This window comes from Lepidochelys olivacea (genome assembly GCF_965140295.1).
Source record: "Lepidochelys olivacea isolate rLepOli2 genome assembly, chromosome: 3".
Lineage (NCBI taxonomy): Eukaryota > Metazoa > Chordata > Testudines > Cheloniidae > Lepidochelys > Lepidochelys olivacea.
Genome location: NC_140413.1, coordinates 12,353,028 through 12,375,464, shown reverse-complemented (window position 1 = coordinate 12,375,464; position 22,437 = coordinate 12,353,028). Strand labels below are relative to the sequence as shown.

The 22,437-nt window shown below is 41.4% G+C and overlaps 1 protein-coding gene across 3 annotated transcripts in view; it reads right to left on the bottom strand.

Moving 5' to 3' along the window:
• The window catches only part of PKHD1 (PKHD1 ciliary IPT domain containing fibrocystin/polyductin), a 433,326-nt gene that overhangs the window by 144,569 nt on the left and 266,320 nt on the right, over positions 1 to 22,437 (bottom strand). For all 3 annotated transcript variants that reach the window (XM_084623857.1, XM_084623855.1, XM_084623856.1), the window contains exons 52-54: positions 16,152 to 16,289; positions 4,250 to 4,363; positions 576 to 663 (exon numbers count right to left, since the gene is read on the bottom strand). In XM_084623857.1, the coding sequence (XP_084479983.1) occupies positions 576 to 663; positions 4,250 to 4,363; positions 16,152 to 16,289 (340 nt within the window). The remainder of the gene's footprint in view (positions 1 to 575; positions 664 to 4,249; positions 4,364 to 16,151; positions 16,290 to 22,437) is intronic.

The window sequence follows — 22,437 nt, the reverse complement described above, 5'->3', positions numbered from 1 at the left end:
CCAAGTACCCCCAAGGGAACGGTGAGCTGCAGTAAGGGGAAATGCAGATAGGGTTTATTATTTTTGTATGGACCTGTGTATTTCTTTGTAAAGAGCAGCAGAAGTTGTAGAGCTCTGTGCAAAGTGTCTGTGTGCATGATATGCCACAACTACCATGTGCCTCCTGAGAGTCCCAGAAGGCTTGCATCTTCAGTGGGATTCTGGGAGAGGGTGTGTTTAAGTTACAGGGGGAGTCACAGGAGCCAGCACTGGTTCCAGAGGCTGGACAGCCAAGCTGTCCGGTCACAGCTCTCAGGAGGGAGCATTAGACAGAGAACTCTGCACTCCAAATGTGCTTAGGGAACCCAAGACTGGGCTCTGTTCAGAATCTGGAGGCTTAAAACACCCAGGGATCCAGCGGCTGTGATTCCCTTCACAGCAATCTGGTGAGCGGCCAGAAGGGAGAGCCCGACTGGATCCATGACACTAGCAGAATGGGCCCTTATTTCAGCTGGGGCTTCTAGACGTGACCACATCAGAAGTGAACACAGAAAGCCAAATTCATTACCTGGAGGCACACCTGGGCAAAAACTCACCTTTCATTGCCGGGTGCAATGTCACTTCCAAGACGTGTCCAGGATTTCCTAGGATAAGCACTATGAATCTGCACCTTCCCATAAACCCCTGGAACAGAGATATAAAGCCAAACGCTAAGGAAGGAGCAAGACTTCAGCTGAACTTAGAGCGCTAATGGCTTAATGCAAGGAAAAAATTGTCAGGTGTGGTCAAAAGAGTTTTGAAGACTTCAATACATTTTGCACCTGGACTAGACCTGAGAGAATCACATGAACATTCATTTGAATTTCAAAGTGAATACTGCCCATATTCAGGTCTAGAAATAGGTAATTAGTAAAATAAGGTTGTGGATTACAAAGACAAGTAGACGATTTCATCATAGAAGTCCCATGAAATTAAACTTATGTAGCAAAACACCTAACTGGCTTTCAAAATCTTAACTTAAGTAAATAAGTAAATATGAGGGCTGTCAAGCTATCAAAAAATTAATCACGCTGTTAAACAACAATAGAATACCATTTATTTTAAATATTTTTGGATGTTTACTACATTTTCAAATATATTAATTTCAATTACAACACAGAATACAAAGTGTACAGTGGTCACGTTATATTTATTTTTTATTACAAATATTTGCACTGTAAAAAACAAACAGAAAATATTTTTCAATTCACCTCATACAAGTACTGTAGTGCAATCTCTTTATCATGAAAGTTGAACTTAGAAATGTAGATTTATGTACAAAAAAACCTGCATTCAAAAATAAAACAACGTAAACCTTTAGAGCCTACAAAGCCACTCAGTCCTACTTCTTGGTCAGACAATCACTCATACAAACAAGATTAGTTACAATTTGCAGGAGATAATGCAGCCTGCTTCTTGTTTACAATGTCACCTGAAAGTGAGAACAGGCATTCGCATGGCACTGTTGTAGCTGGTGTTCCACGATATTTACATGCCAGATGCGCTAAAAATTCATATGTCCCCTCATGCTTCAACCACCATTCCAGAGGACATGTTTTCATGCTGAGGATGGGTTCTGCTTGATAATGATCAAAAGCAGTGTCGACTGACGCATGTTCATTTTCATCATCTGAGTCAGGTAAAACAGAGCAGGAGACATACAGTTCTCCCCCCAAGGAGTTCAGTCACAAATTTAATTGACACATTATTTTTTTAACAAGAATCATTAGAATGGAAGCATGTCTTCCGGAATGGTGGCCGAAACATGAAGGGGCATACATATGTTTACCATATCTGACACGTAAATACTTTGCAACGCCAACTACAAAAGTGCCATGCGAACACTTGTTCTCACTTTCAGGTGACATTGTAAATAAGAAGCAAGCAGCAGTATCTCCCCTAAGTGTAAACAAACTTGCTTGTCTTAGTGACTAGCAGAATAAGAAGTTGGACTGAGTGGACTTGTAGGCTCTAAAGTTTTACAAAAAGTTGTTTTTGTGTGCAGTTATATAACCAAAAAAAAAAATCTGCATTTGTAAGTTACACTTTCACAATAAAGAGATTGCACTACAGTACTTGTATGAGGTGAACTGAAAACTACTACTTCTTTTGTTTATCATTTGTAGAGTGCATATATTTGTAATAAAAAATAATAATATAAAGTGAGCACTGGGCACTTTGTATTCTGTGTTGTAATTGAAATCACTATTGAAAATGTAGAAAAACATCCAAAATATTTAATACATTTAAATTGATATTCAATTGTTATAAGTGTGATTAATCACGATTAATTTTTTTAATCACGATTAATTTTTGAGTTAATAGCGTGAGTTAATTGTGATTAATTGACAGCCCTAGTAACTACTACAATTTTTTTTAAAAGATAAATAATACAACTGAATGAACACCAGAATTTCTGTCATCGGAAATTCTGATATTTCAACATTTGCTTTTTGTTCCAAATCAGGATGAAAAATTAAAATACTGAAACTTTTCAGATAATGAAACTTTGCAAAATATTTCAATTTGGAAATGGTGAAACATTTTGTTTCAGCACTTTCTACTGAAAAGAAACATTTCAGTGTTCCCAAATTGAAATGTTTTATTTTGGTTTGTTGAACTGACCTGAAATATTTAGAGTCAGTTCAACCTTACACTGCATTTCCCTATGATGCACACTGCCTCATGGGAATTGCAGTTCAGGTGCCTGATGCCCCCATTCTCTCCTACGGGCCACGCTCCTTTGCCAAACTACATCTCCCACAATGCACCATATCACTTGGTTAGAGGGGAGACTGAACTGCATCATGGGAAATGTAGTTCTGTCAGGGAACCCATAAGGCAAAGTGACACCACAAGGAAAAACGCAGTTTAATGTGAACTGACTCAAAATGAAACGTTTTGGACCATTTCAACAAATTGAATATTTCAATTCAGGTCAAACCACTGGTTCATTAGATATTCTGATGCTGGGCTCCCCTGTGGAAGCTGTTCTACTTTGGATAAATACGTAAAGAGTCAATGAGCCAGAGAGAGAGAGAGAGAGTATCACTCTAGATCCTGATGGTTAGAGCACTCAGCCAAGATCTGGGAGAGCCAGAATTCATTCCTCTTTCTCCATTGATTCTTTATTTATTAATCCAGAGCACAAAAGCTTCAACAAGAGAGACTGAGGGAGCCGAATATCAGAATGTCCCATAGGCCAGTGGATAGAGGACTCACCTAAGAGGTTTCAGGTCCCTGTTTAAACCCCTCCCACCCTGAATCAGGGGATCTTACCTACCAGGTGAGTGCCCTAACCATTGGGCCAAAGGAGGTTGCTATCATTGCCTGCAAAAAAAAAACAACAACAACAACAAAAAAAACCAACAAAAACAATATAGGCACCTAACTCCAAGAGAGGGCTTGTGACTGTGAATCCCAAGAAGAGGGAGGCACCTCCCTTGTGCCTCAATATAGATATTGAATTCCTTGAGACTGGTGGGCTATCCCTCTTGTTGGCATCTTGAATTGGCTACATTACGTGGGGAGCTGACTAGCATGCTGGCTTTTGCAGAAGTCATTCTTAGGCGCCTAGGTCCCTCCATTCATGTGAAGCCTGAGTGTGTAACTCAGGCTTTGTGCATCCCAGTGATTTTCTAGGTGCCTAAGTTCCTTTGTGAACATAGCTCATAACCCAGATTTTCTGTTGCCCATTTTTGTGCTTCAGAGTCATCCATCCTCCTTTCACCATAAGTAGGCACATGTCTGTACAGATAACATTAGAAAATGGGGTCTATCACCATCAGAAACATAACAACACTATGAAACCAGGAGATCAGGTGGATTTGGATGTCTGAAAACATCTAGGTTTGGAAATCTGAGAACGATGTGTGACTTTATAAAGAGAGATTAATCCAACGTGAATCTGCATCCTTTCAGCTTTAGCTTTGGTTTCCCAAATGACCCTAAGGAGTCAGATCCTGCAGCCCTTAACTCAGGCAACCTCTCACTGACTTCAGTGGAATTTTGACTGGAAAAAAATATTGAATAAGGTCTCCAAGATTTGGCCTTATAAGGGTAGAATAGGAAATATTCTTGTTAGCTTCATCTTAAAAACCTGTCTCTCTCTCACTGAGGCATTTTTCTGCAAACGGGTGGTGGGTCATTACCGAGTACCAGGCTCAACTGCAGTAAATTGGTTATTCCACAATGTGCTTTTTCCATGACAAAGCAAATATGTTTTTCATACCAATAGTTCCTGGGTGGACACTTATTCCATCCAAACGATCACAATAAACTCCCTCAGATGCCCGAAGAAGGATCAATAGCTTCATTCCTCTTTCTAGGGGATGTTGAAAAGTACCTGTAATAAAGAAGGGGGAGGAGGGTTTCAGCAGCCATTGTGATGACGAAAGGAAGAGAAGAGTATATATTAGAAGAATTGAATGTTTTTTTTCTAGAAGATATGCTCTAATTCAAACAGGAGTTAATTCAGGGAAGTCCTTTGACATGTGTTGTCCAGGATGTCAGACTACATGATCACAATGGTCCCTTCTGACTTTAGAATCTATGCATCTATGAAGAAGGCTGAGTTTAGTGATATATGCCTCAATTAAGCAAACTATGTGTGTATCCTTCATTGTATGATATCTCAGAGATGGAAGATAATTTCACGGAATTCCGAAACATGCTGAAGAAGAAGAAGGTCTAAGAGATCTTTTTAGAGATCCTTCCTGTCCCAAGAGCAAAGGAACATAGAAGATTCTGGAGGTGAACTGTTAGATAAGTAAGAGTGTAGGGTGCAGGGTTTTGGTTTTGTGGAACATTGATCCACCTTCTATGGGGAGAGGGGGCTGAATAGTTTGGAAGGCCTCCACCTCAGTGAGGACAGGCTAGCTAGAATAGTCAGGAGAGCATTAAACTAATAACAAAAGGGGAGGGCAAAAAAAGGGAAGATATGGCCACTCAGCACAAAATTGAGATTTTGATAAAATTAATCAAGGAACAAAAGGACACAAAGCGAAGAAATTCTTGAATTGCCTATACACCAATGGTAAAAGCCTGGGTAATAAACAAGGGGAATTGGAATGCTCATTTATGAGCATAAACTAAATCTAGTTAGTATTATTGAAACCTGGTTGGATGGGTCCCATGATTGGAAGGTTAAAATTAATGATAATACCTATTTAGGAAGGATTGAGTGGACAAAAGGGGAGCAGGAGTGGCACTTTATTTCAAAAATGGCACTACCTGTTTCTGAGTCACTTATAACTTGGAACGACCCTGGATGCCCCTTTCCGATAGAGAGCTTTAGCCACACCCTGGCATGAGCAGCTAGGGAATGTCTCACATGTGGATAACTTGGAAGAAAATCAAATTGAATGCTTATGGATCAACGTCCAAACAGATAAAGCACAAGATGGGGTAGTAGTTGGTGTCTGCTGCATACCTCCAAATTACACTAGGGACAGCATAACCAGTGCCTTACGTATCTATCCATAATGTGTAGGGAAAAAGCTGCATGATCATGGGGAACTTCAATTTGAGTGACATAAGCTGGAGTTCTAATGCTGTCAGGATTAAAACATCCTTGGAATTTCTAAATATTATAGATGATAATTTCCTAACTCAAAAAGTATTGCATCCAACATGGGGGGATTCTATATTAGACCTCATCTTGACAGACAAAGAGGAACTGATCACAAAACTAAAAATTCATGATAACTTTGGTAGACGTGATCATGACTAGATCACATTTATAATATGCAAACAGAGTAAAATCTAGACCAGATATATATATACACTTGGTGCTTTTAAAGCCAATTTTATAAAGCTTAAAACAATTATGAGCCAAAGCAGCTGGGAGGAAGATTTTAATCAGAAAAATGTGAATGATAATTGGGAATGTTTAAGAATACTTTACTAAATACACAAAAACCTGTAATCACACTATCAAGGAGGAAGGCCATATTGGTTAAAAAATGTCCTTGTTTAGAGAGGACATGAAGGCACCTATAACAATTTTTAAAAATGATATATAATGAAAGAAAGGAAAAGTTGAACGTAATGAATATAAATCAGATGCTAAAAATTGTAGAAAAGGGATAGGGAAAGCAAAGGAACACAAGGTGAAATCTATGGCCTTCAGAGTTAAGGACAATAAGGAGGAATTTTTTAAGCATATTAGGAACAAAATGAATCCTGACTTCGGTATTTGCCCATTACAAGATGAACATGGTAGCATTAACAATAATGCAGAAAAGTCAGAAATGTGCAATAAATATTTATGTTGTTTATTTGGGGAAAAAAACAGATGATGTAGTCATATCCTATGATGGCACTCTTTCAATTCCACTGGTATCTTGGGAGGATGTTAAGTAGAAGCTACACAAGTTAGATATTTTAAATCAGAAGGTCCAGACAACTCACCTCCAAGAGTTTTAAAAAAGCAGATTGAGGAGCTCACTGCACCATTTATGTTGTTTTTCAACAAGTCTCAGAACACTGAGGAAGTTCAAGAAGACTGGGAGACAGCTAATGTAAAAAAGGCTAAATGGGATGACCTAGGTAATTATAGGCCTGTCAGTCTGACATCAATCCCATGCAAGATAATGGAGCAGCTGATACAGGACTCAATTAATAAAAAATTAAAGGAAGATAATATAATTAATGCCAATCAACATGGGTTTATGGAAAATAGATCCTGTCAAACTATCTTGCCACCTTTTTTTCTTTTTGATGAGGTCACAAGTTTGGTTGATAAAGGTAATAGTGTTGATGTAATACACTTAGACTTGGTATCACAAGAGATTTTGAGTAAAATACTAGAAAGATATAAAATTAATAGGGCACAAATTAAATGGATTAAACACTGGCTAAATGATAGGTTTCAAAATGTAATGTAAATGGGAAATCATCATCAAAGAGGTGTGTTTCTAGTGGGGTCCTGCAGAGCCTGGTTCTTGACCCTATGCTATTTAATATTTTTATTAATGGCCTGGAAGAAAACATAAAATCATCACTGATAAAGTTTGCAGATGACACAAAAATTGGGGAAGTGGTAAATAATGAAGAGGATCAGTGGCAAAGACCAATCTGGATTGCTTGGTATGCTGGGTGAAAGCAAACAACATGCATTTTAAGATGGCTAAATGTAAATGTGTACGTCTAGAAACAAACGATGTAGGCCATCTTTACAGGAGGTGGGACTCCATCTTGGGAAGCAGTGAATCTGAGAAAGATTTGAGGGTAGTGGTAGATAATTAGGTGAACATAAACTCCCTGTGCAACACAGTGGCCAAAAAGGCTAATGCGATCCTGGGATGCCTAACCATGGGAATCACAAGTAGGAGGAAAGAGGTTATTTTACCTCTGTATTTGGCACTGGTGCAACTGCTGCTGGAATACTGTCTCCTGTTTTGGTGTCCATCATTCAAGAAGGATGTTGATAAATTGTAGAGGGTACAGAGAAAAGCCACAGGAATAATTAAAGGATTAGAAAATATGCCTTATAGTGATTGATCTCCTTGAGTCTATCTATTTAGCTTAACAGAGAGAAAGTTACCGGGTGACTTGATTACAGTCTGTAAGTATCTACAATGGGAACAAATATTTAATAATAGGCTCTTCAATCTAGCAAAAGAAAGATATAACATGCTCCAATGGCTGGAAGCTGAAGCTAGACAAATTGAGACTGGAAATAAGGTGTCATTTTTTTAACACAGAGAAATTAACCATTGGAACAATTTAACAAGGGTTGTGGTGAATTCTCCATCACTGGCAATATTAAAATCAAGATTGGATAAAAAAAAAACCTCAAAATTATTTTTGGGAAGATCTATGGCTTTTGTTATACAAGAGGTCAGATGAGATAATCACAGTGGTCCCTTCTGGCTTTGGAATCTATCAACTTTAAGAATGTGCTTCTGTTCGTCTTTAGCCATCAAAGCATTTAAGCACGTGCTTAACTTTAACTTCACATTGACTTCACTGTGATTAAGCATATACTGAAGTGCTTTGCTGAATTTGAGCTATAAAACAGACTTTATCCATGGGTTATGTACCCATGTTTAAAGTTAGAGGTCCTTGAAAATAGCCTATCTAAACTAAAACTAAACCGGTAAGGTTTGATAATACATGAAGCCCACACATAATATATTGAAACCTCATTAAAAATACTGAGAACACTTACTAGCCCTCCGTATCCCATAGTTACAATGAAACTCCACATCAAGGTCCAAATGTGTGAGCTAACAGAGAACATCTCTGGGTGGGAAGCAGCAAAATATTAGAAGCTGTAAATACTTTAACCAGTTCTATGAAAATATGTTCTTGAAACCAATTTATGTCCAGCGCTGCCAGATTTATCATGCAAATTAAAATGAAAGAGAATAAACCATGTAGCATGCTTTGTAGTTTATCTTCCATGCAATGCATATCAATTAAGCAAAAAGAGTTTGTTCTACAAAAGCCAAATACAGCTAAATATCAAACCTAGCATGAGCCCTGGCCAACATTTTTTGGCACCTTATTTTCAGAGGTCTTGAGCACTCACAACTGCCACTGGAAATAGAGGTACTCAGTATCTGTGGCCTACCAGTAAAGACGTGAATCTCATGAAGTTATCTGATCATGTTATGAGGTTAATTCTTACCTTATGGCTCTGGTACTTATATAACCCCCATTAGCATAGTATTTGAGCATCTCATGATACCCCAGGGAAGTAGGTATATACATTCACATGGGGAACTGTGGCATACAGAAACTAAGTAGCTTCCTTAAGGTCACATAGGAAGTAAAAGGCAGGGCTGGGAATTGAACCTGAGTCTCTCAAGTCTTTACTTAGCACTTTTAACCACTGGACCATCCTTTTTCTCCCTCCATCCACATGCTTTCTTTTCTGGTGTAATATTATCAGTTCTAAACCACACCCCGTAAAATGCTCTTCCAGGCCAACAGAAAGATGTTAATAGAGCAGAAGAGAGGAAAATGTTCAGAAAATTTTGGTGTGTGATGTTGCTCTTATCTTGTGGTGATAAGTCTATACAGTAAACCGTATTCCAACTGTGACTTCATTTATTTCACCAAGGGTAGTTTACAGTCTCAGAAGAAAATGGCCTAGCACTGAACAGATACAAGGGAGGAAAAAGTAGGACAATTTGTGCCCTAGAGAAATATATGCAGAGTCCAGTAAAAGAGTTCAGCGTTCCTCTAAAATTAGAGATTAAATCAATTATGCAACAGAAAACCTCAGCAGATGTAGAATAAAACAAATCTGTGCAAAATTAGCCAGCCTGTTATGTTCTTTTCATATTTAAAAATTACAGTTTTGGTGGAATATATATATACGAATAAGAGAAAGAGAGAGAGAAAACTTTGTATCCTAAAGAAACATTCCTCTTTAAGAGCCTTCAAAAAATTAATTAATTAGCAAATTCAAGGTTCCCTAGCAGTGCCAGACTGACATTCCTGGAGATTTATGTCCTTTATGTATCACCTGTGCAGTACAGGAAGCACAATCTTCCTCCACTCTACAGCTAATGCATCTCTTACCTTTGCTGCTGGTCCTTCCTCTAGAGCAAGGAGGGAAGTCATTCTTTCATGGTCCAGTCAATCCTTGGCCTCTTTGCTGAGACCACCAATAACTGGTGTAAATTGGACCGTGACCAGAGATTCTTTTCAGAAAGGACAGCAGACAGACAACATATGACTACAACTTTCAGCCACTAAGGATCTAAGCCTAAAGCTTTGTATCCCATTCCTAAATCCCCCAAGTCATCCTTACTTCCTTGAATGATGTTCTCAGCCACTCTAAGACACCACACACCATGTTGGAGCCTTTCAGTTATTCCTCACCCATTACAATATTTTTCTAACCACAGACGTACCCCACCAAGTTGGGGATTTATAATTTTTGGTGAGATATTTTTTCCTGGTGGTTATAAAATGTTTACCTTTATAAATGTGTGTGTGTGTAAACTGGTTGGCCAGCAAAACATCATTGGAAAGGTCCATGTGAATACAACCAAATCTCAGCTTACTTTTTTTAAAAAAAGAAGTACATTTCTAATGGTTGTGGAGAAAAACTTGAAAGTGTGAACCCTAAATGCTCCAATCCCAGAAGGGATACTTAAAAAAGAACCCAAAATGAATGTCTTTAAACCATGATTCTTAAGCCATTCTCATAATTTTTAATACTATGTGTTGCCAACACTATAACACTTGTCAACTCTGCAGGGGTGTTGGGAGGACTGATCTGTTATGTCTGTACAGTGTTCTGAAAGACCACAGTGTTAAGGATCATTGTAATGATTCACCCACGTGGGTAAGTATTTGCAGGCTCAGGAGATCAGGATTAGCATGCATGTGAGAGATGGTGTTAACTGATCAACAGGGCCCAGTGAAGGCACATCATTTCACTCAAGCACTTTTTGACTATGGGACTGTCCTCACTACACAGTTAACCTGTGAGATTGGCACCCGGGTATTGACCACTGCAAAGCCCTATCTACATTACTATGTCCTCACTGTTTTTGCACTTGCCCATGTGTGCCTGGGGACATATCCCATGATTCTTTGTGAGGAGATGCTCTAGGATTCTGTCCCAGTCACTTGTGGGAGAACTGGTCAGTTCTTTGTGGGACTTGCGAGAAGGGCATTGGACGATTATCAGCACTCGAGTGATTTTGCTTGGGTCCTCACTTTGATGTGGGCAGGTTCCAGTCCCAGTGAAAGCAGAGCCCCAGTTCTAACCCATCCTCCCATCTGGGTAAGGTAGCTCAAAGCGCCTCCTAATTCAGGTCAGAGACTTTTCTGTTTGGATGGTAGCGAGGGTCGACTAAACCCAGGTGAAAGCCTGGCTCAAATGTGCAGTGAAGAATCCTTACTATGGAAAGCCTAGTTAAAACAACGGAGGGCTGAGCAGAGAAAAAGCCAGTTGCACTCTCTCTTGGGCTTATTTGCAGACTGCAACCTGGACCTTATTTTGCCGTTTGGCTTGAAAAGTACTTTCCATTGTTGTCACATTTCAGTGTTATTCTAGCTACGGTTGCTGACATTGTTTCGTTTTCCATAATAAGCCCTATCAATTCTTTCCCAGAATTGTTGGTGTCTCCCTTTTCTTTGCAGCACTGCTGCACAGCAGTGGTTGTAAAAGGAAGCCAAGTAATCTCTTGTGCTTAGAACTTTTTGCGTTCCATGGGCAAGAGTATTTTGCAGAATTAAGTGTAGTGGCCACACCTGTCAGTTTGATGTGTTATCTGAATCCAAGCCTTCTTGGATTTTATTGGGTCAGCTATTCGTGAACTCTGGTCAATGGACACTCAGTCTGCAGAATATTTACTGGTGGTCAACAAAGAGTTGACTTGTCACATAGTGCTGGCTTCTTTTTCTCCTTTCCAGTTGCTTCATCAGATGTCCATGCTCTTCACTGTAAAGAAGAGCCCAGAAGCCTGAAAAGGCAGCTGAAACCAGGGAGGAGCCAGACAGCTGCCTATATGCAAAGTACTTCACTTAGGAAGGGACAATCTATCAGTTGCACACACACAAAATGGGAAATGACTGCCTAGGCAGGAGTACTGCAGAAAGGGGTCTGGGGGTCATAGTGGATAGCAAGCTAAATATGAGTCAACAGTGTAACACTGTTGCAAAAAAAAAAAAAGCAAACATCATTCTGGGATGTGTGAGCAGGAGTGTTGTAAGCAAGACACCAGAAATAATTCTTCTGCTCTACTCCACACTGATTAGGCCTCAACTGTGTCCAGTTCTGGGAGGGACACATTTCAGGAAAGATGTGGACAAATTGGAGAAAGTCCAGAGAAGAGCAACAAACATGATTTTAAAGGTCTAGAAAATATGACCTATGAGGAAGATTGAAAAAAATTGGGTTTGTTTAGTCTGGAGAAGAGAAGACTGAGAGGGGACATGATAAAAGTTCTCAAGTACATAAAAGGTTGTTACAAGGAGAAAGGAGAAAAATTGTTCTTCTTAACCTCTAAGGATAGGACAAGAAGCAATGGGCTTAAATTGTATCAAGGGAGGTTTAGGTTGGACATTAGGAAAAACTTTCTAACTGTCAGGTAGTTAAGCACTGGAATAAATTGCCTAGGGAGGTTGTGGGATCTCCGTCACTGGAGATTTTTAAGGGCAGGTTAGACAAGCACCTGTAAGGGATAGACTAGATAATACTTAGTCCTGCCATGAGTGCAGGGGGCAGGACTAGATGACCTCTCAAGTCCATGCCAGTCCTACAAATCTATAAATAGCTTCCTCCATGGACCAGTGCCACCAGTGGAACTGGAGCTGCTAGCTGCTAGTGGGAGATGACTATCCAGGGGAACGTAAAAGAAGGAAATGATATGGCCAGGCAGTGTGCCCAGGAGGAAAGGAACGAAGTGACAGACAGGGTGAAAGCAAGGACCAAAAGTGAGGGAAAGTGGGAGATGAACTACAGAATCGCAGCAGATCACGTTATTAGCTTTTTTTTTCAAAAGCGACAAAACACTCATCACATTAACATGAGCTAGAAATGCATTAAATAGTTTCTTACTATTTCTTCTCTGTGTAAGCAGCTGCCCTAGTTACCACAAGGATATTACATGACTGCACGTGGGCTAAGAAGTGGGCTCATGAGACAATCTCTCATGGTCCACACTACAAAGAAGTTTGAGAACTTCAAGACTGCCTATGCAGTAGAGCGGAGTCATGCATCCCTCAGATGTCCTGACTACACCCCGGAGGCTGGGTGGTAATCAGCTATACCACATGGTCTGACATGTCATATTGCCTAATCATCCCATGAACCTTTGCCAAGTGCCAATTGGGAAGACAATAAAGCGGGATATTACTCTATATGATTTTTTCCAATTATATAAATAATATGGAAGTTGGGGCATTACGGTTTTCACACCAAAAACAACAGAGACTTCAGAAATGTCTGGTGCTTCATCTCCAGGCAGTCAAGTCATGAGTTAATAATGACCTTAGGCATCTTGCCCAGAATGAGAGACAAGACTGACAAGCAGCCATCACTAGAGCCAAGACAATATGTGACAAGTCTGAGACTAAAAAAGTCTATTTAGGTAATTAATCAGTGAGTGGTGTTGCCCTGTTTTACTCTGGTGTGACAGGCAAAACCAGATAGCCTGCCAGTAATGAACAGCTGAGTACTACAGAGTTCAAAAAGGATTTCAATGAGCCCATCATGAAGGAAATAACTTCAGCATTTTGGTGCTTCCTTACCAGAGATGTGTGAAACCTGGTGGCTTTGCTCAGGGATGGAATTCACTTTTTTTTTTCCAGTTTCATTCCACCGAGATTTGAACCTCAATCCTGAGTTTTGGATCAGAACGAACCCAGTAATCCCAAAGTGAAACCTAGCAGAAACTGCTGAGAAGTTGAGGCCAACATTTTTGAGTGTCTGCTTCTGACACTGACTTGCTAGTTCCATTTGCAAGTCATCACACTTCGCTGAGCCTCAGTTCCCCCAGCTGCAAACTAGGAATGATGATAATTTCCTACTTCATACCACATGGATGCTGTAAGGTGTAACTAAACAACGTTTCTAAAGTATTATGTGACCATCATTGAACCAGGGAAATCCAGAGCTACAGGTCTAAACCCAGTAGCTGGTAGCTGTACCAGATTGTATCCCCCGTGAATCAGGTACAGAGGGGACTCACAGCACACGTTGACCAGTGGATTACACTGTACATAAAAGCAAAATGTAAGTAAGGCCCATCAGAGAAGTCTCAGGAGTTCTGTGCTCTTAGCCCTGACATGCATCTCTTTATGCCAAGTAGCTTCTAGGAGGCACAGACTCATCTAAAATTCACATCCCTGTTTTATTTCAAGCTAAAGTTTTGTCATAATTGTTGGAATATCGTTGACGTTTCAGAAACTCTGAAATCTTCCTTTTTTTCTTGCAAAGAATATTTCTCCTATCTGTATTCCTACTCTCACTCCTGTGCTTTAATCAACCTTCTCCCAAATAAAAGAACCGGTGCTCTAATGTACAGCAAAGCTCAACTAAGCATTACTTATAGACTACAGAATTATGATCCTGAGGTTAAATATACCGGACTGAGAACTATGAAATCTGGGCCCAAGGTCCTATTCCTGGCTCTGCCCTAGAATGTGTGTATAGTCTGGGAAAGTCATGTAGCCACTCTGGGTATGTCTACACTGCAACTAGACACCCCTGGCTGGTTTGTCCAGCTGACCTGGCTTGCAGTGCTCAGGATAAGAGGCTGTTTAATTGTGGTGTAGATGTTCAGGCTTGGGCTGGAGCCCTGGCTCTAGGCCCCTGTGAGGTGGCGGCCTGAATGTCTACACTGCAATTAAACAACTCCACAAGCCTTAGCCCCACAAGCTGAATCTGCTAGCCCAGGCCAGTCGCAGGTATCTAACTGCAGCATAGACATACCCTCTGAGCATCAGCTTCCCCATCTGTAAAACAGAGTCAATGATATTTAGTCAATAATGGCTGCACTGGAAGCAGGACACTGAGAAGTTACATTGGAGAGAGCGTATTGGTATGTGGATCAGACGGTGTCAATTTCAGATCCTACTTAGGCATCACTCAGTGCTGATGTCCACCTCTATTAACTTTGTTTACTAAACTGTCTCATTATCTGTTTTGTGTCAGGATTTCTTCAGGGTGTGGTGGAATAGGACAGATGGGCTGAAAAACCTTCCTTTGGGCATGGAATACACACGATTGGACAGATGGGCTCCAAGAAGCTGCCTTCAGGCCTGGAACACGTGGGAAGAGAAGGGGGGTATATCCTCTCCTGTTTTTACAGCCAAGTGTAAAAGCCAGTGGAGAACACTGTGGGCAAAATGAAGAATGTGTATCCAGCTACCCCCTTTATAGCAGAAACTGGAACAAGAATCTTTCTCCAGAAGGTGCTGTCCAAAGAATCTACAGGTGTAGCTAGCTACTTGTTTGGCTCTTAATGCCAGCATTTCTCCATGGCTATATGCTTAAGGGGAGTTTATGTAGCAATGAAGCACATCAATATTTCAAAATAAGTGTTTTTAGGCAGCAGAGCACACTTATTTTCCTAATTTATATATTTAAACTGCAAAAAGGTGGGAACAATAAACTGTTAAGAATATGTAAAGGTACACTGACCTCCATTGTTACCTGTAAAGCCTTTTTTCAAAGCAAAACTAAAGGGAATAAAATATCTCTTTTGCTAAAGCTTATTAACTTGCCAGTCCCCTGAGATTAACAACAAAGAAATTCCAGGGTCGACTTCACAGGAATGTGATTACTCAAATAAATTATCATTTTAAAGTTCATAAAACCAATCTTGAGAAAGGGCAGGGAGTGACCAACACACTGATCTGAGCATCCAAATGATTCCTGTAAGTAAAGAAAAATCCCGGCTTTATGCAGCTTCATGTTTGAAGAGAATTATGGGAGTAATTACTTTTCTGGGGAAAGGCATTGGTTTCTTCATTGCGAATAGCAGGTAACAGACCCAGTGACATTGGAGACACTTTTGGCATAAGAACTAGCACCCCATGCTATATTCCCCAAGAGTCCCTGCACCCCTCTATTCTGAGGTACTGGCAGAACATTCCAGCTAGACCAGTTTTATGTCAGATCAGGATTTCTATACCTTGTGGGAAAACTTAGTTGCCTTCTTGAGTTGGTGTTAAAGGCCCTCCATGCCACTTACTTAAGTGCTATTGACTTCAACTTTAAGCACACGATGTTAGGGATTGCTCCCACATCTAGGATGACTCAGTCTTTGCCTTGAAGCGCTTGCAATCCAAGAAAACAAGTGCCAAAGGAAGTGCAGGGAGATAGATACAATCCACATCCATGGGTTTTATATACATTGAGTAAAATCCTGGCCCCAGTGAAATCAATGGGAGTTTTACCAGCTTTTCACTACTTATATACATTTAGTTCTTAAGTATGCATTAGCTGTGTTAGATTTTCTCCTCACCCGACCCATTCTAAACTGGCCTTTTTCTTGTATGCATTACAGAAAAAGCAACGACCTGTTTGATTATCAGGCCTAGCATCACCATGAATGATCTCATAGTATTTGTCGTTAATTCTTGGGGTTTTTTAAAATCAACAAATAAAACAAAATCCTTGTTTTAAGAACAGCCTCTGGTCATTATTTCTCTCTTACCCACTTTCAGTTCACCACCTGCAACCACTATACAGGTGGCACTAAGGACATTGCTGGAGCTAACTGGGAATTCCAGAGTCCCCAGAACATAGAGACCTCTCAGAGGAGGAAGAGTTGTATCCACCAGGATGGTCCTGTCTGAAAAAAGAGGAGAGAGAGAGAGCAACGTCAATATACCAACACTGTGATGTGAAGATGGAAAATGAGGGGAAAGCTCTAGAGATCATGGCCACTTAAGCATGTGCTTAACTTTAAATTTTGCTTGACAAATTCAGACTGGAAATAAAGTGTAAATTTTGAATATTGAGAGTCATTCATCATTGGAACAACTTCCACGGGTCATGACGTTCCGCACTAACTGGCCATTTTTTAAATAAGAGATTGGATATTTTTCTAAAAGATATAGGTCTGTAAAAGTCGTAATATTATAACAAAAACACTTCAAAAACAGACTCCAATGAGAGACAGCTGAATTGGAATTAATTTGCAAACTGCACACCAATAAATTAGGCTTGAATAAAGACTGGGAGTGGATGGGTCATTACACAAAGTAAAACTATTTCCCCATGTATATTTCCCTCCCCCCTCCCCCACTGTTACTCTCACCTTCTTGTCAACTGTTGGAAATGGGCCACTCTGATTATCACTACAAAAGGTTTTTTTCTCCTGCTGATAATAGCTCACCTTAATTGATCGCTCTTGTTATAGTGTGTATGGCAACACCCATTTTTTCATGTTCTTGTATATATATATATAGATATATCTTCCTACTGTATTTTCCACAGTATACATCCGATGAAGTGGCTTTTAGCCCACAAAAGCTTATGCTCAAATAAATGTATTAGTCTCTAAGGTGCCACAAGTGCTCCTCGTTCTTTTTGAAATAAAGAATTCAATCATGTGGACCCATATTGACCCCAACTTAGGTCATGAGCAGAGGTCAGACCTTGAGACCTACAACAAATTGTCTATAAATTGAGCCAATGGAGTAACTACTACTAGTAGTAGGCTGTTATCCTGCATGTGAACCAGCCACTAGATGAGTGTGAGATACACACTTTGACAGTGTTTCACAGCAACTTGTGACAACAGAGAATGGTGAGACTCGGGGTTCCTGGATCCAATTCCAGGTTCTGGAGGGGAGCGTTCTCTAATGGTTGCAATCTCATCTAACACTGGGCCCCAAAGCCGGACCCCATCTTCCTCTCCTCCTATGCACTCACCAGCTCCTGACTCCTCCCTGCTACTCCACAATGCCCATATCCACTGAATATTGACCCACACCCCTATCTTCCTATCTACCTCTCTAGTTACTGCCTCTATTTGCCCCCCATCCCATCTCCTGACCCCTCCCACTCTGCTCCATCAAATATCCACCCCACCCCACCTCCCCACCCCTCCCACTCTGTTTCCATACAACCTCCACCCCACCCCAGCTCCTGTCCCTTCCCCTCTGCTCCCATCCAACCTCCAACCATCCCAGCTTCTGACCCCTTCCTCTCTGCTTCCATACAACTTCCTCCCCATTCTAGCTCCTGACCCCTGTCCCTCTGCTCGCATCGAACCTCCATCGCACCGCAGATCCTGAACCCTGTCCCTCTGCTTCTTTCCATCTTCCACCCCACCTCAGCTCCTGCCCATCCTACTCTGCTCCCATCAAACTCCCATTCTGCCTCCTGACCTCTCCCCCTCTGCTCCAATCTGACCTCCATCCCACCCCAGCTCATCTCCCTCCCCCCCAGCTACCAGCCAATATCCACCCCACCCCAGCTCCTGAACCCTCTCCCTCTGCTGCTATATCCCCCCAACTTCTGCCTGCCTTCCCTCTCTTTTTTTCCTCATTCCCACCCTCTATCCCCACCCTTCACTCCCCAACAGTTGCATCCAGTCGTCGCCTCCTTGCTGCCTGGGCATTAGCAGGAGGAGCCTTGAGAAGGCAGGGGAGGGGATCTCTCTGCTCTCAATTCTTGAGCCTGCAACCACAGCAGCCCCTTGCTGACCAGACAAGCAATTGCACTGAAAGTCATCTTCGGTCCCTGCAGCCCTGGGCTGGAGCATGCTCAGCACACATGAAATCTCCAGTGAATTTAGCTGCCAAACTGGAACAAGTCTCTAGTGAGCTTGTGAGCAGAGGCTCACAACTTGGGCAAATTTAGAAAAAATTTAACTGGGACGGCAAAACAACGGTGTTCAAGGCCCTTTCAATGAGGGATAGGGTCCTATTCCCTGAAGAGCTAACTGTCATAATCAGTCGGAAAAAACACAATACCGAGTGAAACAAAGCAGAGGGAAGAGGATAAGGGGGGAGATATTCTTAGAATGGAAATGGCTTATATGAGGAAATCACTGCTCAAGAATATGAGAAAATGCTCCAGTTGACAAAGGCCGTAAGTATAGTCGTCAAGCATAGGGCGAAACATTTTTACAAGAAGAAGAAAGAGAGCTGTTAGGCATAACATTTATATGTCAAGTTTAAGCCTGGAACAGATTTTTTTTTTTTTTTTTTTTGCTGAGTTGCACATCCTTAGAAATAAGGGCTTATAAATGAAACACTGATTGCTCTGTAAGTAGATTTCAGAGTAACAGCCATGTTAGTCTGTATTCTCAAAAAGAAAAGGAGTACTTGTGGCACCTTAGAGACTAACCAATTTATTTGAGCATAAGCTTTCGTGAGCTACGTGAGCTGTAGCTCACGAAAGCTTATGCTCAAATAAATTGGTTAGTCTCTAAGGTGCCACAAGACTCCTTTTCTTTCTGTAAGTAGAGAGTTTCATGCATGTGACCCGAGAATAATAATGGGAGGGAGAAATTCTGACCTGCGCGGACCTGATGTGGTTTCATGGGTGCAACTGAGAGCATGTTCAGTGGATGCGTGAGGAGACAGACATATATTCTGCAGAAACAGCAGGGGGCTCCATTGTAGAGTTAATCTCCTTCCACACTTGAGAAAAAGGAACTGATGGGTAGAAGACTGTTACCACATGTGATACATTCCTTGTGGCACATACCTAACTGCTTCATATGAGCAGCTCTGCAGATTACACAGTGAGGTGACTAGTCAGTGCCTAAAATCAGTGACTTTAGGTCAGATGGCTCAATGAAATTTATCTCCAGACAAAGGAGAAACTGTATTTGTTTTATCCCTTCCCTCAAGAAATTCACATTGCCACGAGCAACTGCATTAAGAAAATAATTCAAATCTAAGAGGGCTACCTTTCATTTTATGTGTACTTCCTGCAGACAAAAGCTCACAGCCTTAACGTTCGGGTGTACAACGCTGAGAATTCGCTAATGACTCCAGCAATGACATCAAATGCCTTTGATCAACCCCATTGCTATATAAAACACCATAGCATGTCATTGAATGGAAATCAGCCACAACAGACACGCTATTATATGAGAGACAGTACTCCAGCATTCATCTCTTCAAACAGAAAAAGTTCAAAGAAAATCAAAATCAGAACATGAATAAGAGAGTGGATTCCACCACTAAAAAAAAGAAAAAGAAAAAAAGGCCAGGGGCTACATGATATCATATCTAGACCTTTCAAACCATTGCCTAGAATTATTACATGTTCTCCTTCCACCCAATATGCAATGTGTCATACTGAAAACCCATCAACCAAAGTATGGGAAATCTCAGCATTTGGGGAGCTAATGCACTCCATGATCTGGCCTGGAACGAAGACGACTGCTGTTTGCTGATGGAATGGTATGAATCAACTCACTATTCATGCTTTCCAGTATTGTGCAATTGGTTTTTAAATGTGGGAGTCCCAATTTAGGCAATGAGCCTGATTTGCAAGCCTTATTCATGTGATTAGTCCTTATGTGATGGGCACTATCTTGGCTAAAACACCAGAGACTAAACCAGAGAATGCCAGAGGTAAAATAACAAGCTGATAAACTCAAGCTACTCTATCTACATAGCCTTGATCACCACAGCAACTCATAATCATTAATGGAATTAGTTTCACAACACTCCTGTGATGAAGAGAAGCGCTAATATCCACATTGGGAATAGAGGCACAGGGAGCCTAAGCAACTTGTCCTAAGTTACACAGAAAGTCAATGGTGGAACAAGCAATTGAACCCAGGTTTTCTAAGACCTAGGTTAGCATCCTAACCACTAGACCATCTTTCCTCTCATACCAAAGCACTCCCTCTGGGACTGTAACAGCTTCATGTCCTCTGCAGCTTGGGCATAGAAGGGGATCTCACCAGTGAGCTACCCTTGCATGAGCAGTCCCACTAAAGTTATCATTACAGGTAAAATCCACCCCATGCAGGAGTTTTGGATGATCAGTAAAGGTTGTCTCTCTTCTAGCCTGGAGCTCATTTATATCCTTTTGGACTAAAACCAAAGAATGCTTCTCATGGGAGACTTCAATCACCCTGACATCTGCTGGGAGAACAATACAGCAGAGCACAGACAATCCAGGAAGTTTTTGGAGAGTGTTGCGGACAACTTCCTGGTGCAAGTGCTGGAGGAACCAACTAGGTGCCATGCTCTTCTTGACCTTCTGTTCATAAACAGGGAAGAATTGGTAGGGGAAGTAAAATTGGGTGGCAACCTGGGCAGCAGTAACCATGAGATGGTCAAGTTCAGGATCCTGACAAAAGGAAGAAAGGAGAGCAGCAGAATAGGGCCCCTGGACTTCAGAAAAGCAGACTTTGACTCCCTTAGGGCACTGATGGGCAGGATCCCCTGGGTGGCTAATATGTGGGGGAAGGAGTCCAGGAGAACTGGCTGTATTTTAAAGAAGCCTTATTGAGGGTGCAGGAACAAACCATCCCGGTGTGCAGAAAGAATAGCAAATATGGAAGGCGACCAGCTTGGCTTAACAGTGAAATCGTCAATGAGCTTAAACACAAAAAAGGAAGCTTACAAGAAATGGAAACTTGGACAGATGACTAGGGAGGAGTATAAAAATATTGCTCTAGCATGCAGGGATGTAATCAGGAAGTCCAAAGCACAATTGGAGTTGCAGCTAGCAAGGGATGTGAAAGGTAACAAGAAGGGTTTCTACAGGTATGTTAGCAACAAGAAGAAGGTCGGGAAAAATGTGGAACCCTCACTGAATGGGGGCGGCAACCTAGTGACATATGATGTGGAAAAAGCTGAAGTACTCTTCAATCTTCACAGACAAGGTCAGCTCCAGACTGCTGCACTGCGCAGCACAGTATGGGGATGAGGTGAGCAGCCCTCAGTGGTGAAAGAACAAGTTAAGAACTATTTAGAAAAGCTGGACACACACAAGTCCATGGGGCCGGATGCAATGCATCCAAGGGTGCTGAGGGTGTTGGCTGATGTGATTGCAGAGCCATTGGCCATTATCTTTGAAAACTCGTAGCGGCCAGGGGAGGTCACGGACTATTGCAAAAAGGCAAATGTAATGCCCATCTTTACAAAAGGGAAGAAGAAGAATCCAGGGAACTACAAACTGGTCAGCCCCACCTCAGTCCCTGGAAAAATCCTCAAGGAATCAATTTTGAAGCACTTGGAGGAGAGGAAGGTGATCAGGAACAGTCAACATGGATTCACCAAGGGCAAGGCATGCTTGACCAACCTGATTGCCTTCTATGATGAGATAACTGGCCCTGTAGATATGGGGAAAGTGGTGGATGTGATATACCTTGACTTTAGCAAAGCTTTTGATATGGTCTCCCACAGTATTCTTGCCAGCAAGTTAAAGTAGTATGGATTGGATGAATGGACTATAAGGATAGAAAGCTGGCTAGATCATCAGGCTCAATGGGTAGTGATCAATGACTCTATGTCTAGTTGGCAGCCAGTATCAAGCGGAGTGCCCCAGGGATCGGTCCTAGGGCTGGTTTTGTTCAACATCTTCATTAATGATCTGGATGATGGAATGGATTGCACTCTCAACAAGTTCGCGGATGACACTAAGCTGGGGGGAGAGGTAAATATGCTGGAGGATAGGGACAGGGTCCAGAGTGACCTAGACAAATTGGAGGATTGGGCCAAAAGACATTTGATGAGGTTCAACAAGGAGAAGAGTCCTGCACTTGGGATGGAAGAATCCCATGCACTACTGCTGGCTGGGGACTGACTGGCTAAGCGGAAGTTCTGCAAAAAAGGACCTGGGGATTACAGTGGATGAGAAGCTGGATATGAGTTAACAGTGAGTGTGCCCTTGTTGCCAAGAAGGTTAACGGTATATTGAGCTGCATTAGTAGAAGCATTGCTAGCAGATCGAGAGAAGTGATTATTCCCCTCTATTCAGCACTGGTGAGGCCAGTTTTGGGCTCCCCACTACAGAAA